The sequence below is a fragment of the Furipterus horrens genome, unplaced genomic scaffold, assembly GCF_987537825.1.
Source record: "Furipterus horrens unplaced genomic scaffold, mFurHor1.1.pri manual_scaffold_12, whole genome shotgun sequence".
In the NCBI taxonomy this organism is placed as follows: Eukaryota; Metazoa; Chordata; class Mammalia; order Chiroptera; family Furipteridae; genus Furipterus; species Furipterus horrens.
In genome coordinates, this window is record NW_028327182.1 from 87,933,058 (window position 1) to 87,950,546 (window position 17,489).

Here is a 17,489-nt window from a genome sequence, read left to right on the forward strand (position 1 = left end):
CCTGGAGGGAGGCAGATGATTCTGTGTCTCAAGGCTAGTTTTCCAGGAATAATGCTACACTTTCAAGTACTGTCGGCTGAACAGCTATTAAAAAGACAAGTCTTGGCTTTATATATAGGAAGTTGAGTATAGTGGCCTGCTAAATTTCTCCCTGTATATCCTTTGAAAGTAATCATTTGCACACAAACTTAAGATTGAAGAATCTATAATGTTACGTCTATTCTTCTATTTTCACCCAAATGAATCCTTACTCTCTAGACTCATGTCTCCAAAGGACGAAAGCACTTAACACTTAAACCAAGATGTGGCTTCAACTCCCTATTACCCCTTGTTCTTTGTCTCTGCAAAACAGTAGAGATATAATGAAGAAAGGGACTTTTTGTTTCGGCCATTTATAAATATAAAGCACTCCTTGTGACTATTCAGACAAGACGGAATATCCGTCCTGTCCGCTGGAACTTTCTGTGATGTTGGAAATGTCCTGGATCTTCATTGTCTGACACAGTCGCCACTAGCCACACATGTCTACGGGCACTTGAAATGTGGCTACTGCAACTAAGGAAACTGAACTTTTAATTTTACTTTATTTTCATTGATGTTAATTACATTTGAATAGCTCCACATGGCTAGCAGCTACTTATTGCACATTGCAGGTCTAAAGAACACGGGTCCTCTGCCAACATTTCCTGTATCTTATTTCTCATAGTGCCTCAGTCCCCAGGGGATGACAGTGATTCTTTAAGAAACGGGACACAGAATGAAACTAAAATGATGTCCCAGTCAATGTGCTTGGCTGCAAACACAATCAATGCTCGTTGACTTACACACAAAGACACAAAAAATGTTTTTGCACATGTATAAACCCCCCACAAAATCAATAGGAAGTCTGGAGAATCAAGCCTGAGTCGACACGGATAAATTTGATGCTCAGCCAAGATCTTGCATCAAGAACAGTCTGCCTAGGATGCCAGCACCGGCCTTGACAACACTGGACACTTGCCACCTCCCTGCAGGATTCTATTGCCCTTGGCTACACTCAGCTCTCCACTGACCTCTTGGTTCCACAATGGCCACCACTAACAACCTAACTGAACCCGTGCCATTGTGTCACCCCTGAAAGATCCTTCCAGTGTTGGGGGGAAAACATCTGCTCACCTTATGGGTCCTACAGACGCTTCCTTCTCTTCATTCCTGCACAAGCGAAGAAGTTAGTGTAGGCAAAAGCATTCATTTAAATAACAAGTTCCAATTTTATTTCTAAAGAGATTAACCTCAGTGCAAACTAAAGAAGTGGGAGCAGAAGCAGAGCGATTTGCTACCTAGAAAAATGTTCTCTTAATTCTTTTCAATTTTCTGAATATGGTCATTATTAATTAGTCATTAGCCCCTGAACGATAAAGTTGTACAATTATAATTAGTTATAATTCTGTATCATTTGTCACAAAGTTCTATTCATAATTTATAACTGGCTTGGTTGAGCGAAGGGTTGATGCTACTGACCTCTCTGAAAACATATCCGGAGAGCTGGACTGCTTGGTGTGCACCTGCCATCTAGTGGCAAGAAGGCTTGTCAGAGGTGGCTTTTCCCATCTTAGCAATTTTTCCCATGTTTTGAGCCAATTAACCACACATTCCTTAGGCCTTTGCATAGTATGCCATTCCATTCTGGGTTAACTGAAAACTAGAAATCCCTAAGAGGCAAGGAGTATCTTTTCACCACTATGCTCTGCCCACATTCCCTACACCAAGTTCCCTTTTCTAAGACTGCTTCTGCTTTATGTATGTCCGAAAACATGTGGTTTGGGCACATTATTCTCCCGCAGAGACTACCTGGCCACTATTATAAAAGTACAGTTAATGGTAGAGTCCATTATATGGATTGCTGACTTCAAAAGGGATTTCCTACCCCCGCCCCCCCCCCCCCCAAGACCACTTTAGTAAGAATGGCAGCTGTAAGAGAACAGCAAATCCAGCCCCCAGCTTCATTTTTTCAGTCCTTATAATGGTTTGGCTGAAAAGATGAGATGAGGTTGGTATAGGAAGCACGAATGAAGGGAAATTTGAAGCATTAACCATGATGGCAAGATACATTTGAAGTCTGGGGACTGAAGTATCAGAGGGACCGGCTCAAAGCCAATCTGGGCTAGAGGGAGCTGGGACTGATAAAAGGGCTTTTTAAATTTTCAGAGGTTAATGACTTTGTTAAATTACTGAGTGAGTGGAACATCCAGGCAGAGGCCTGTACAGATGGAATTTTGGTTCTCAGGGCCTGGGTGGGCCAGGTAGGGGGCCTCTCTCCTCTTCTCTGATGCTTCCCACGCCCTCCCATCTGCCAGGTCATCCCTTTCCTCTTCTTGGTGTTGCTCTCTCCTTCCTTTGCTGTGGCTGACTCTCTTTTTCATAAATGGCTCTAGCAGTTTTATCAAAATTATTACACAGAAGTCACAATTTGTTGTAATGACTGAATCTCTAGAATTAGTGAGTTAACCTGTATGTCTCTCTAAAGCGTCTCTAGTGAAATTCCTTAATTGGCTAATGACCTCCAAATTGTTTTTCTGTTGATACACAGCCCTAAATAATAAATTTAAAAAGTCAAAGGCTCTCTATTCTCACAAATTAAAGTTATTTTCTCACTCTCATAGATGTCTAATGTTTAGAGATTGGCTGATTACCAAAGAGTTAACGTGTGCATACATGCTGCTATGTCTAATAAGTGACTGTGCAGAGCTAAATCCTGTCATTATGTCACTTTCAAGACAATTCTCCCTGAGCTCAACCTTAAAAAAAAAAAAAAAAAAAAATGATACCCTTGGAGAACTCAGTAACAGTAGTGCTCTTAAAATGGTTAAAACTAGGTTGCAATTATTCCACACATATTTATAAACAATATGAACAAGTCAGTAACATTTTAGATACCTAATAAGCATGTAGCCTCTTGCAAAAATGTTACAGCTGCATATTCTCCCAAAAGGACAAAGGGTGGGAAAGCCGTGGAGATTGAAGAAAAGCAATACAGAGCATCAGAGCATCATCCCCCACCTATAGGAGCCACGTTGCACTTTCTGCCACTGTGGGAAATTGGAGCCCTCCCTGCCCATCCCATAGTAGTCTTGAGTGACCTTCAGTGACAGATTTGCTCCTCTCTGTGAGGGCATTTCAGTCCCGGCAGGGACTTCTGTTTCTTTCTTTTAGTCTTCTCTGATTGGGAACACAAGGTTAGCATCCAAGGGAAGTTATGTGTTTATACCAATCTACCCCGAAGGGTATCCAGTGTAGAGTAAAAGGCACTACAAAAACATTAAGTGATTCATTGGGATAGAAATTTTCTCATTTCAATTATTTCAAGTCCCACAGAAACCTGATTGGCATTTTGTAAATGGAAGCGCAGAGATTTGGGATGTGTGTGTAATGCAGTAGCTATTTCAGGAGAGAAGATTAGCTTGCTATTTAATCCAGTCACAGAAAAGATAATCGCAAACACATAAGAGCTTAGAGTTCTTTGACTAAATTTATGCAAAACAGTGCTTATTTTTTAATTCTACTTTATCTTTCCATTCCCCATATGGATATGAGGCAATATCATTCAATATGGTGGCTCTGTGTTGTAAATATATACATATCCGTTAATGTCGAGTAAAACTGTGCCCATTATACATAGCACTTAAGTACAGAACTCAGATACACTGCATTTGCTGAGATGTTTGGTGAGGAATCAGGTGCTTTCCTAATCACATGAAGGGAAAAAAAGAAAACCTCAGAAGCATTTGTATTTTTTCCGTTTCATCCATCATAAATCAGGGCTTTGGGCTAACTCCAGTACCTTTAGATCCCTTCCCAGATTTTCAACAAGCCCTCGAGCACCAGCTCTGCGCTAGGTTCAGCACCGCAGAGCGGGCCGGGAAGGAGGGCTCCGAGGATCCCCCAGCGCTCGGGAGGGGGCGCTGAGAACGCTGACTCTCACAGTCGCGAAATAACTTAATAGAGGAGTTCAAATTCTCAGAGCAAATAATTTGTGCTTTGAACTCCGGTGGTCCCTGGATTCTCAACCAAAAGTGCTTCTTCTTCAGTGCCCGGCCTCTGCCAGGCTAGCAGACCGCCCCGCATCCCCCTTCGTGGCGCACCACCGCCCTCCCCCCCAAAGCCGGGGAGTGGAGTAGCTTTCTCGCCCAAACCCGCAGTTTCGCGGGACCGAGAAGGAGCCCCGCCCTTCCCGCCCTCGCCCGTCCACCCGGAGCCACAAGTGGGAGCGACAGTTTTCCGAGCCGGAGGACCTTGGCCTTGGGTCCCAAAGACTTTCTAGTGGCGCTGGCACGGGGGTCTGCTCTGCCACCCCCCCACCCCCTCCGCGGGCGCCTCTGCGCGCAGTGCGGCCACTCCGGCTCCCCGACAGCGCGACACCCAGGGCGGCGCCTCCCACCGGCCCCGCGGAGTCCCCCCGGAGGTGCAGGGCCCCAGTGGGCGCCCCCGAGCGCCCCGAGAGCCGGCCGCGGGCCCGAGAGCGGCCGCGCGCGGGGGGAGGTGGCGGGCGCGAAGGGCGGGGCGCGGGCTCCCGCCGCCTCCCGCCGCCGCCCGCCGTCCTCCCGCTCGCCCTCCTCCCGCAGCCGAAGCTCCGCCGGGCTGAGGACCCGGGAGTCCGCGGCGCCGGCTCGGGGCTGCGGGATGGGGAGTTAGCGCCACGGCGGCCGCAGTGGCCGCAGCGCAGCCCGCCGCCGCCGCCGCCGCAGCCGCCGGGCCGGTCCCGCCGGGGACGCCGGGCGCGGCCAGCCCGCCCCGGAGCCAGGCCCGCGGGCGGCGGCGGCGGAGCTGGGCAGGTGGATGCTGCTGGAAGATGGCGCCCTCGGGCCCGGGCAGCGTCAGGCGGCGGTGCCGGCGGGTGCTGTACTGGATCCCGGTGGTGTTCATCAGCCTCCTGCTCGGCTGGTCCTACTACGCCTACGCCATCCAGCTGTGCGTCGGTGAGTGCGCCCCGCGGCCGCCGCGCTCGGCCTGCCCCCCGTCCCGGGACGCGGGGACCCCGGGCGCCCCGGAGCCGCTGGCACCGCAGCCGAAGACAGCCGGGGGGGTGGGCCCCCTTCCCCTCGCAACCCTCAGGTTAGGGTGTCACCGCCACTCCGCCAGACGCGCGGCCCCGACGCTCCCTTCCCTCCCGCTACCCACCGCCACCGCGGCCACACCCCCCGCCGCTGCAGGACGGCGCCCCGGGGCCCCGAGTTCTCAGCCGCCGGCAGCCTCCGCCGGGTGAGGCCGGGAGGCTGCGCTGGGCGCTGGCAGCTCCTCGCTGGGCCCGGATCCGAGCCGCGCCGCAGCCGCAGCCGCGCGGGGGACGGCGGCTGGGCCTCGCTGTCACCGCTGCCGCTTTCTGGTTGTCCTTAATCTACTTTTTTAAAAATTCGTGACAGCACTCGGACGTTTTTGCCGCCTTCAGAATTTGAGGATTGCCAGTTGGACACTTTCTAGTTGCAAGGAGGTAGGGGGGAGGGGGAGCTACTGGAAAGTATTCGAAGACATATGCACGATTTAGATGTTTAAAAAAAATAAAATGAAACAGAAGAGGTGAACATCCGAGGTTTTTATTAATCCAGAAAGCTCAGTGGCTCAGGTCCAACTTCTAGGCTCTTGGATGTTGGGTAAGATACTTCCAAATGCTGAAGACTTGCACACGTACAGACGTAAAAAATAAAGCTGATTGTGCACAGTTAGGGAATACAGTTACGCCCCTCCATGTAAGCAGGCCTCCACGCCCAGAGGTTTTGTGAAAGCTGATCTGTTGACGCCTGGTAGTGGCTTGTGAGTGCTTCTAAGAAAAAGCCTGTGTTTTGTGCGGTGGGACAAGGAGGAAGGGTAAATGGTGGCCTGTTTAGTTGAAGCTTCTCAACATAAGCATTTTCAAAGTTTCAAGATTCAGGCGTAGAAATGCGTCTCCAGCCACCTCACCTCAAAACGTTGCTCCTTGTGAGAGGTAGCAGATGTCAGAATAATACACACAAACATAATTACTGACATAACTTTCAATGGAATGGAGACTTAAATTCCGATTTCATATAGTTTTAAAAGTTGACATTAGTCCTTTGCTCATTGGATCTAGAAATATTTTAGGTCAAAAGAAAAGTGAGTCTTTTAAAAAGGGTTGGGTTGTACTGAAGTCATGAAGATAGTGCCTCTAAATATATTAGTCATCTAAAATGGACAGGAAGAAAGTTTTCAGAACCATGCTTCCTTTTTGTACTCACTGTATAATACAATAGCTTGCCTTATTGAGATTATACTGTATACGTTACATAACCATTGGACACCTCTGTAGTATTTCATCCCTTTTCCTCAAAAAAGCAGTGAACAGTTTCAGTTAATGTAACTGCGAAGAAGAGGGAAGTACCAGAAGGCCTTGGTTATCAAAACAGGGAGCTTATTCTCCTATGTTATCACATTAAGTGAAGAGGCTTAGCCTGATCCACTGTCTCACACCCCTCAGGAGGAAGCACACGGAGGGAGGGAGAGCTCTTCTTTCCCTGGCTGAGATGCTACCTGGGAGGTCTTACTGAAACGGTTAGAGAGGTGACGGCAATGGGGCTAAGTGGAAAACTGCTGGTATATCTGGATGATATTTTTTATATAGAAGGTGGGCAAAAATAAGCTTATGGCTGTGAGTACGTGAAACACAGAGTCTGTTCTTGTGTTACTATTTTCATGACCCGTATGCTTCCATACGAACAACTGTAAACCTACTTTTGCCCCACCCTGTGTATTTTCTGTATGTTTAAGATCAATCTAAAGTATCCGTGAAATCTACATGACTGTTTTAGTAAGTGAAAATCTGACTAAGAGGGAGAACGCGTCTTTTTTAAACTGCCCAAGTGAGATGGCCTACAGTTGAAACCTTACCTGGCGATCGCAGGTGAGGTCCTGTATGACTTCTCATTACTGCCTGCCTGGCCTGGTACAACGCCTGTCACGGTGAAGGCAGTCCATAAATGGCTTTGCATAAACCAATACATGATTCAGAGGCAGTGTCTCTGAGGCTGTGAGAAAGTAGTTTTTATATTTTTATTGCTGTAGAAACACGTAAGTAAGTAACTGTTTGAAAGGTCTAGATTGCAGAGTCCAGAAGACAGAATAAGTTGGAAAGGAATTTGATTCTAGAGACTATGGCAGTTTAAGAGAAGTAAGCTCTGAAAGCTTGGATGGCTTTGGTCGCATGCGAAGTTGAAATGAACTGTGCATTTCTGTATAGGCACTTGGGGAAGATGGTGACCGGTGTGGCAGACACACAAAACCAGCCTCCTTTCCTTTTCGCAAACAAAGCAAATGCCAATGCCAACCTTCCCTTCGCATCCACCCCACCCCCAGCAGTAATCACATCTCAGACTGCCCTGCCCTTGTGCATTCTTTTTCTCTTGGAAGTTGCGATTTATAATCAGATCTCCTTTGTTTCACCTATAAAACATCGGCCAGGGTTGGGACCAGGGAGTGGGGGCCTGGGGGCTGGGAACTGGTCTAGGTAACAAACAGAATAGAATAATCGGGGGGGGGGGGGATTTACTCTGGTCCTCCTTCTGCATCTGCTGTCAGCTGAGGATGACCCTGACTATAAATTACCCCATGCCCTTAGTTGAGTGAACTGCAATTTAGGAGTAGTGCTTATCCTGGTATCCTTGGAAACCGGAGATAATGATTCTCATTACAGTTAGTTTCTATATTTAACAATGTGCATGTGAGTGGCCCTCCAGGCACTTTTTCAGTTAGCATAATGTTTGCTTAGTGTTTGTATTTTATAAAAATAAACTCATATCTCTTCTGGAATATATGTATGTAAAAACTATAGGGGAGGTACATATATTGTATGGTCAAGTGTTTGGGGTCAGTTTACTTTCTGTTCTACCAGAGAAAAACTAAAACAGGACTGCTAATATGTGTGATCATTCAGAACATGTTTGTCTAGTGTGTCGATTAACTGGGCTCCTTTATTCATATCATTTCCTCCTCTTCTTCCTTCCCTCTCCCTTGGGGTTGAGAGAGCCCCAGCTTCTTTTGTCTTAAAGTCTTTTGATTCCTTTAATTATTTAGCTTGTTTTCCATAAAGTAATTTTCCAAATTTACAGAAAAGTTTCAAGAATAGTACAAGAAACATTCACACACACACCCTTAATTAACCATACCTCATTTTCTCCTGTGCTTGATTTAATCTTGTGTTGTTTTGTACAGTAACATGCTGTACAGGCTCATAGCCTTGGAGCAGTAGGCTCTATACCGTGTAGCCTTGGTGTATAAGTAGCTGATACCATCTAGACTTGGGGAGGTATACAGTACTCTGTGGCATTTGAACCATGACAGGTTGCCTAACATGGCACTTCTCAGAAAGTATCCCCTTCATTAAACAGCACATGACTGCTCAGCTCTGCTATTGTAGCAGAAAAGCAGCCTTAGACACTTTAACGAATACTTTAACAAATAGCTGTGATTGTGTTCCAGTAAAACTTTACTCACAAAAATAGTTAGCAGAACCAGACTTGGCCCTTGGGCAATAGATTACTGACTTCAGGGTGTGTTAGAAGTTAGCCCACTGGAATATTGGGGTTTTACTCACAGTTTTGCAGTCTTAATATTAAGAAGTATCTCTCAGATAATTGCAGCATCCTATATTCCACAGTGATTGTTGAGGATGTTCAAGAATTAAAAGGATTAGTCTACATACTTGGGGATCAGTTAGGAGATATACAATTATGTTTTCCTTTGTTAAAAAACAAGTATCCTTAGGATAAAATATGTAAAACCTCATACTTCATACTGTTAAGCTATGATCTACCATTAATTCAACACCATTGCAAGCCCAAGTACGGAGGCTGAATGGGGCTCTTAAGTTGCCTTTTACCATGAAATGTATTTGGTATTGGTAAACTATCATGTACAGAATTATGCAGGACATTAGAGCTTTTTAAAGAAAAAAACGAGACATGATTTTAGGAATCCAAATTACTCTCTATAATTATTACAATAGTCTTAAATGAGGGCACATGCATAGAAAACATCTAATGTCTAAAACACTAATAATTTTTTTCTTGTTGACTGTAATGATGCAAAGTATATTACTCCTGTGACTTTTCTTGATATTATCAAATATTTAAAAGGTATAAAGTTCTATGAGCATAGCTTCAAATCTAAAATTCAAATGTATAAAATATGCTCCATATTTTTGATCGGTGCAGCCATTTGATTTTAACATAAATGGTTCCTGGGAAAGAGGAGAGGAGACTGCTTAATGCTATCTTGGTTCCCTCTAGTGTGTCAGAAACTTCTTTTATATATATGTGTATATGAATGATAATGCATCATTATTTGTTATATATGTATATACGATAATACAGCATTATTGCTTGTTATATATGTATATATATGATAATACAGCATTATTGTTTGTTATTAAATCCTATTAGAGATAACATATGTAAAACAATTATCACAGTGCTTAGCATGTAGAGGCGCTTAATAAATGTTGAATGAACGAATCTCTTTGATTTTTAAGTATTATTAGTACTAAATTATTAATATGAATATTATTAATATGAAAACATGCCATTGCATAAAGTTAATAGGTGAGAGAATAGGAGCTATCAGTCAAAACTCAATTTAAACTAATGTTTGTTGTAAAGAAGTTTGCTTTCAAATGCTTCCTGAGTTGTCATCCGTGCCACTAAATGCAACACTTGCTCAGGTGTTTCTGGGAAGTCACCAGAAGCTGACAGTATGGTTCTTTAAATCAAGATAATTAATTGTCTCAAGGGAAGGCGTGCTTCCACAGGTGAGAGAGAGGTTAGCTTCACATGGGTTGGAGGAGGCTTCATTCAAAAGCATCTGTTGAAGGCTTGTGCCAGGCACTTTGGTCCACAGAGATGTTCTAGAGAACTGAAGGGAGATCTTTGACTAATAGCGAAGAAAAAAATTGCCTCTGGGGAGAAAAAACACACAAAAATTAACCAAGCAAACAAGCAACAAACAACAACAAAACCTGGAACCTTCCGTCTGACTTGGGCAGGAGGAGCAGGGTCGTTACCGTTCACAATGCCACTCCCAGAGCAGAGTGGCAGGGAAGCAAAATAGAAAACAAAACGCCCCACACCGGGGAGCCTGTGAAGTGGTTTCTGGACCAATATTTAAAAAAAAAATCAATAAAGCAGGTGAAAAGAACTGATGGTGAGCACTTCCACAGTATTGAATTTCTAATTGTAATATAAATCTTACCACATAGAAATATCTCAGAGTACAGCTGGGAGCAGCGGATTCTGTCCCTCCGGCCAACTTGGTGGCTGGTTCAGCCCCCTCATTTCTTCGCTTCCTCTGGGGCAGTTTGTACTCTGCTGCCTGCTTGGGCCCAAGCCTCGGTGGGTGTCGCTGAGCAGGGCGCAGAGAGCTTTCTGGAACAGCTCAGTGATCTGTGGGAAGGCCAGAGAGCTGGCTTAGGAAAAGTGCAGAAGCCAGGATGAAGTGGAGCTGACATGGATGGGAGGAATGGCTGTTCGAAGGAGCCAGGGCCCTGGTGACCTGCCCACAGTCCCGAAGCCACCCCTGCCCCCGTGGGTTTGTGAAGATGGCCTCAGCCGGCTGAGCCCAGGTTGTGCCAAGCCCAGGCACCAGGGTTCCGCAGGAGCAGGTGTTTGCTCTCTTTGGTCTCCGTGGCAGAAAAAAGGGCCAGCCAGGAAAACGAAAAAGACAAATACGAGTCAGAGATCAGGATGGAGGAGTTCTGGATGAGAAGATCCTCATTCGTTTTTTGTTGGTTTGTTTCATTTTTTTTTATTGATAGGAAATGCGTGGGTTTTCTTCTCAGAAAAATGAAACCGCGACTTGTCACTTTATAATTTATACTGATGATTTCAGGTACTTTGAGGGTTACAGCACATCTCTCAGCCTTCGCTTCTCTAGGAAGTGGTGAGTTCATGGGTCCCCCGGGGCCACAGCACTGTTTGTGAGGACTGCTGGAAATACTACCTCGTGCAGCGTGCAGAATGATGGATGAGCACGGGGCCTAGATGCTTAATGCTCTCTGGTGGGAAACCAGCTTTCCAGAGATTATTTAGAAAGGCAGTTTCGGTATTATGTGGAATGCTATGATTTTATATTAGCATTTAGGTATATCAGAGAATTAATAACATAAGTACAACATGGCTGAATCTTCTCCATAGTCCATTAGAAAATCGTTGAAATGTTTTCACTAATTCCTTTAAGGGTAATTTTATCATAAGGTCTCAATTGTTATGTCAGTCAAATGCTGAGAGTGGAAGGGATGCCCCTTGCAGGGAAGGGAAGGGAAGGGAAGGGAAGGGACAGAGGGGGGCAGCAGGGAGGAGGTAAGTGGCCTGGTTTCTTAGGAAGCATATGGTAGCAGTGAAGTCACCTGCTCTAGTGTCTGAAATTTTTCCTTTAAAAATGTTGTCACATTTTGAGACATTTTGTAGCATTTTCCCTAACTTGTTTTTTCATATGACTATGCCTTTAAACAAACAAAAAGGTTTTATTTATTTCTAGAGAGAGGGGAAGGAAAGGAGAAAGAGAGGGAGAGAAACACCGATGTGAGAGAGAAACATCCATCGGTCGCTTCTTGAATGTATCCCAATTGGGGACCGAACCTGCAACCTGTATGCCTTTTAAGTGCAATCATAAACATTAGTGCCTGAAATGTTACAAAATCTATTTTTATTGGGGAGGCACTCTTGTGCCAAAAATATGCTGCACTTACTATCTTCTCTCTGCTCTAAAATGAGTACTTGTGGGTAGAAAATTTTACATATGTTGTTGATTACATTTTAAAAATACAAATGAAGGACAAGTGCTTTTATAAGGATGGCTGAGTTTGACTTCCTTGCCAGCATTTCTCCGTCATAGCCCAGAATGTCTCCCCCCGTGGAGTTTAAATGAAGCATCCCTGCTCTACGTAAATTAATTGGACCTCCTTGTAATATTTCACTAGCATTGCAGCGGCCTGGAGTAGTGCATTAGCAAGGCAAAGACTGAGCAACAGTCAGGAAACCTTTTTCTCTAAGTCCTTTAAAATCCAAAGAGTACAATAGTATCAAGGTCGTTTATCTTAACGGTCATCTTATAACAGGTAGAATCCTTATAAAAAGCAGTTCATGCATTGCCAAGAACTTTATAGATGTATTTGATTATGATTCAGTGAAATTTGACAAACCAGAATGCTTGGTCATGATAATCTATTTTCTTAAATAGAGATAAAATTAAATTTGTTTCTGTGTTTATTATATTATGTAAAAAGAGGTTTTCGACACATGTGAGAGCTATGTTTAAAACGAGGTGTCTTAAAACTCAGAGGGGCTGGTGTCCCTGATCCTTTTGGGGGCCCAAGAGTCACCTTGAAGAGGGGGGTGCATCTGGAGCGTGTCCTTTCACCAGATTGTAGGGATGTGGGAGATGGTGTGACTTGGAATGCAGTGTCTAAATACCTGTGGGCAGATCCTTTTAGAAATGTTGTTGATTATGTTACTAAAAACTGCGGCACACCAGAAAATACACTTTTTGCCAGTCTGACCAAAATATAGGTATAATTTTGATATAATCACACCGGGTGACTATTGTTTTCTTGGTTGTCATTTTTTAATTCCACAATATAAGGGGAAAGAGACCAGCGCCCCTGCCTCAGTCGTCAGTGCACATGTTAAAAATTCTTGTGGCACACCAAGTGTGCTGCAGCACGAGGCTGAGACTCTGTGGAGCAGACCCTTTAAAAAGGTAATTAAGTTAAAATTAGGTCTTTAGGATGAGCCCTAATCTCATATGATTCGAGGAAATTGGATACAGACACATAGAGATTAAAGACAAAGTGGAGGACACGAGGAGGGAGATGGTCACCTACAAGCCAGGAAGAGAGGCCTTAAAAGAAACCGACCCTGCTAACATCTTGACCTTGGATTTCTGGCCTCCTGAACTGTGAGAAAACATTCAATACATTACTATTGTTTAAGCCCCCCAATCTGTGGTGCCTCGTTAGGGCAGCCTTAGCAAACTAATGCACAAATATTGCAATCAAATGAAGGCCTTCTTTTTTCTTTCTGAACGTTGGAATGCAATCATCACCTGTCATAAGGATTTAGGTGACAAAATTACTCATAGAAGCCATTTGGAAGTTTCAAAGAATAATGTAGAATATGTAAAATATTTCCCCTAATGTACTTATGATCAGAAATAATAATAATAATAATAATAATAAGAGCTGTGACCTACTGTACATAGTAACCAGAGCACTGATACTAACTGGTAGAAACTCTGCAACATGTTAGCAAGCGTACATGCTACACACACTGGGTAAACATGAGCTGGTAGAAAAATGGGGGCGCATCCCTGTTTCTGTGGATACATCAGTAACATGTCCTCATCACGAACTAGATTCTTATCCACAGCACAGGGACCGAACACAATTCATGAATGAATTGCAAGGCATTTGTATTGCTTATAGATCTAGGGTAAGTGAAATGGTTTTAGGAAAAGAAAGCAAAGATCATTTAATTGGGGGAGAGATCCAGAAAGGAAACGTGGGGGAGAGATCCAGACAGGAAACGTGAGAAGCAGCTCACACACTGAGCAGAGGAAGACATTCAGTCCAAATACTTATTGATGACTCTCTTAGTCAATTCTGTACACATTTTTGATACGTCCCACTTCCTTTAATGAATCCATCTAGTATACCATTAGGTGATGTGTGCAGTGTTGCGCTGCTGTAATACAATGTGTCTTACGGCAGGGATGCTGCATGTCTTTCAACTGTATCCGATTTGCTTCAGCTGCGGCTGAATGTACATACAGTTACTGCCAGCTGGTCTGTGCTGGGCTGGAGGTCAGTGCAGGGCAGGGCAAGGGGCTGATTGGCTGCAAGTCAGAAGGAACAGGTATACTGTTATGCAAGCTGAGGTCAAAGAGGGTGCACATGAGAAGTTCATCCCATGAACATATGGCAGTGACGTTAGAAAAGGAAATAGTGCTTCCCAGTGCCCTGGTACCGAAGGGAAGGGCGAGCATGAATAGCTGCCTTCCCTCGCATGTGTTAATAGATGTGGGGACCCAATGCTATACTGCAGTAACTAATCCTGGTGCCACTGCCGTTGTAAATCTTTTCATTCACCCCTTCAAGTGTGCCACGGTAACTTTTGATGAGCATCATAAACACAGAGATTGGAATCACAGCTTTATACAGTTTCTGGAGTACTGTGTAAGTGTCAAATAATTTACATAGACTAAAAATATTGGTTTAATTTTTTAATGTGCTTTGTATGCTCTGTTCTATATACTCTGGTTGTATAGTATCAGCATGTAGCCGCTGACGCTGGGGGGGTAATTTTAGAAGGTTGTCTGCTTCCTTGGAAAAGCAAATGAGAAGCATTAGTTTTCCTATGTAATAAATCAGACAACAAATATTCAGTAGTGAATAAAAGTACTCTCAGTATTGTCCTCTGTGATAATTCTGAGTATACCAGCTAGTAAGAGATTGATGTAAGGATAATTAAAAAATACAGTACAAAAATTATTTCCATCTCATCTTATATATTTTTAAATGCTGAGCTAACCAAAATACAAATGGAATGGATTTTTTTTTGCTACCAATAAATAAATACATACATACTTAGAGACATAGGAGAGATACTTAGTTACACTGGGCAAGATCATCGTCAAGGCCCTTCCAGTTCTAAGAGCTTGGTTCTGATTAATGAGGGGAATGTGTTCGGGACCTAAAATCCCCAGCTGACCCTTCCCTGGTCGTAGACAACCATGATGTAGGAGCCAAGGAGAGCCTCACTGAGGGTGCAGCGTCCACCGCAGACTCTCACGGTTCAGAGGAGTTAGTCTTTGCCTCTCAGGCCGAGGGGATCTGGGGACTGGAAATGATGGGGGTTGGAGTTGAAAAGATCCAGGTGTTGCAGGAGCTTGAAGTGAGCTTCAGCCGCGTGCGGAATGGGGAGGAAGGAGCCACCCAGCCCTAACAGGACAGGTGCTCCCGCCTGCGCTGACATATGCACAGCTTGCTGACCCTGGGAATCTCTCCTCTTTTAAGTTGAGGCAGAGGGATTATAGGAATCCACTGAGCAAGCTTGGAAATGAGGACACTGAGCAAGGGCCAGCCCTGAGATCAGATTTCCTTATTTAACTGCACTGCTTAGTACAGTCAGGGATTCAGGAATGGCCTCTCCCTTTGCCAAGGGGAAAGTGGCAGGGAGTTTTTCAGAATCACGATCATGCGCCAAAATCATTTCGCTTTCAAGACTGATCAATCAAAAGATGTACATGTCCCTGTTAAGTACAAACACTCGGTGAGTGTGTTCTCGGCCTTCAGTTGGATAAGTTAGGTTTTACACTTTCTGTAGAAAAGCTTCTTAGATATTTAGGGCAAGAATTTAGTCAACTTGTTAAAGAGTTGTAGAGAGAGAAAACCACTTGTAACTTGGAAGATGTGACAGTGGTAAGAATTACAGGTTATGATTCCAGGACAGGTGGGTATTCCATCTCACTGCAAGTGGGGGATACACTTTAGCTGTACGCCTGGGCAGTACCAACCTCAAGAATGTTCTTTCTTTCCTTCTGCTGCGGAGGAGCGAGGTCAGGAAACCCCTGTCCACCTCCTAATCTCCCTCCCTACCTCACCATTTCATTCTTGTCCTAAGACCCCAAAGCTCTGTTCTAACCCCGGTCTTGGATTGAGAGCTCAAGACTGCCCAGTTTTAAGAATGCCCTGAAAAAGGACCAATGGTTGGATTATTTGTGTCCAAAGTTGGTTAAATGATCTGTTTCCAGGTTACGTTTAGATTGGTTGGTGGAGGAGGAGTCGCAGAAAGAAGACCTCCAGGGCCTCCCTAAGCAGAAGGCACAGGTAGGGGAGATAGGGGCATGGATGTTAAATGTGGGCCAGTGACCTCTGCCCAGGACACAGCCTGGGGACGCCAGATCCGACAGACCCTGGGAGGCCAGGCGGATGCTTTGAATGAGTTTTGGAGCCAGACCACCTTCTGTTTAGATCCTGACGCCAGAGGATGTGACTGGAGTGGCATTCATTGGAAAAGTTCTCTTACCTCTGCAAGACAATCTGCCCAACTTTGCAAATGACAGTCCGGGGTCATCACTGAAGATGTGGGGCGGGAGTTGGGGAGTGCCTGCTCCCTTAGCCCAGCAGGCCAGGGGGAGGCCGCTCTGGAGGGAAGGAAACGAGCTGGCTTCTTGCAAGCTCCCCACGGAGTAGTGGATTTTTGTAATGTAGTTAATTTATAATCTTGTCATATTGTTTCAGGTGTGTGGTGCATTCGAAAAGCTTCTGATGGCTAGCTAATCCGGAGGCCTTACCACCGGGTAACAAATGACGTGCCTAGCCCTTTACGCCGTAGCCTGTAGTAAAGACTTCCTGGAGCTTGGTTTTTTATCATCTCACTTCCTGTGGTTGCTTTTTGACTTTCATGTTCCAATGTGTCCATCTTGCATGAAAAGTTCTGCACTAATTCCTCGACCATTTTCCATGGTCATTTGGTCATTTGTAGCACGTACTTTAGGTCAGTGTAGTTGGTTAGAGATAAATTCTGGGGTGGAAGGCGGGGAGGGGGGATGCATCAAACGACCGGGAAAGTACTGCTCCTGGAATTACGCAGACCCTCCACTTCCCATGGTGAGATCCTGATGCACGTCAGGCCCTATGGGAGCGTGGCCAAGTCATGGTGGGTGCGTGGGGCATGGGGCGGGGGCAGTGGAGAGAAAAGGAGCTCCGGGAGGAGCAGGACTAGAAAACGCAGTTTAAACACTCACTGGTTCATTGGTTTCTCGCTGTGTTAATTTGCCCACATTACAGTTCCCCAGCATTTTTCTGCTTACTCACGCTCAGAAGGTCTTCCAGCAATTTATTTCCATCAACTTGACATTTCACTCTCCAGAAAACTGTAGTGCAGCCGGAAGCTGGAAATACACAGTGTACTTCTTTCTCCAGACAGCATAGAGGCCCCAAGGTCTAGGAACAAGGTCAGCATGTTTGCAGCTTAGCGAGCAAGAGGCTGAGGATGAGAAGTGATCTTGGAGAGGGAGGTAGGAGCCAGATCACGTTCAGCCACTGACGCTTACGTAAGGAGATGGCACTTTCTTGTCAGTTTGGTGCAAAGCCATGGCAGGGTTTTTAGTCAGATGGCACCAAGTTACATTTTTAAAGAGATCACGGCTTCTTATTGCAAAATGAGTTTTTAAGAAACTGTGGGGATCCAATGAGGAATGTCGATTGCCTGGCCTCGTGTTTGTGGCTTTTATGGTAACTGAGGGATCCCAAATTGAAAACCATGTGTTCGGGGTCCAAGCTCTGTACTCTGAAGCTATCAACATAGGAAACGTCCAAATCTATAGAGAATTTTTGTGAGTTTATTTGAGCCAAAGCGATGACAGTAGCCAGGAAGCAAAATCTTATTGGATTGAGACAATGCTCTGGAAAATGGCAGCTTTGCCCCTTCCTTTATACGTCAGAGTCA

General features: G+C 44.9%; 1 protein-coding gene across 2 annotated transcripts in view; it reads left to right on the forward strand.

Annotated features, from left to right (window-relative positions):
• The first annotated feature begins 4,765 nt into the window (after positions 1-4,765).
• ZDHHC2 (zDHHC palmitoyltransferase 2) overlaps positions 4,766-17,489 on the forward strand; it is a 48,336-nt gene continuing 35,612 nt past the window's right edge. For both annotated transcript variants that reach the window (XM_090258373.1, XM_090258374.1), the window contains exon 1: positions 4,766-4,955. In XM_090258373.1, coding sequence (XP_090114499.1) covers positions 4,829-4,955 — 127 coding nt within the window. In that variant the 5' untranslated portion in view covers positions 4,766-4,828. The remainder of the gene's footprint in view (positions 4,956-17,489) is intronic.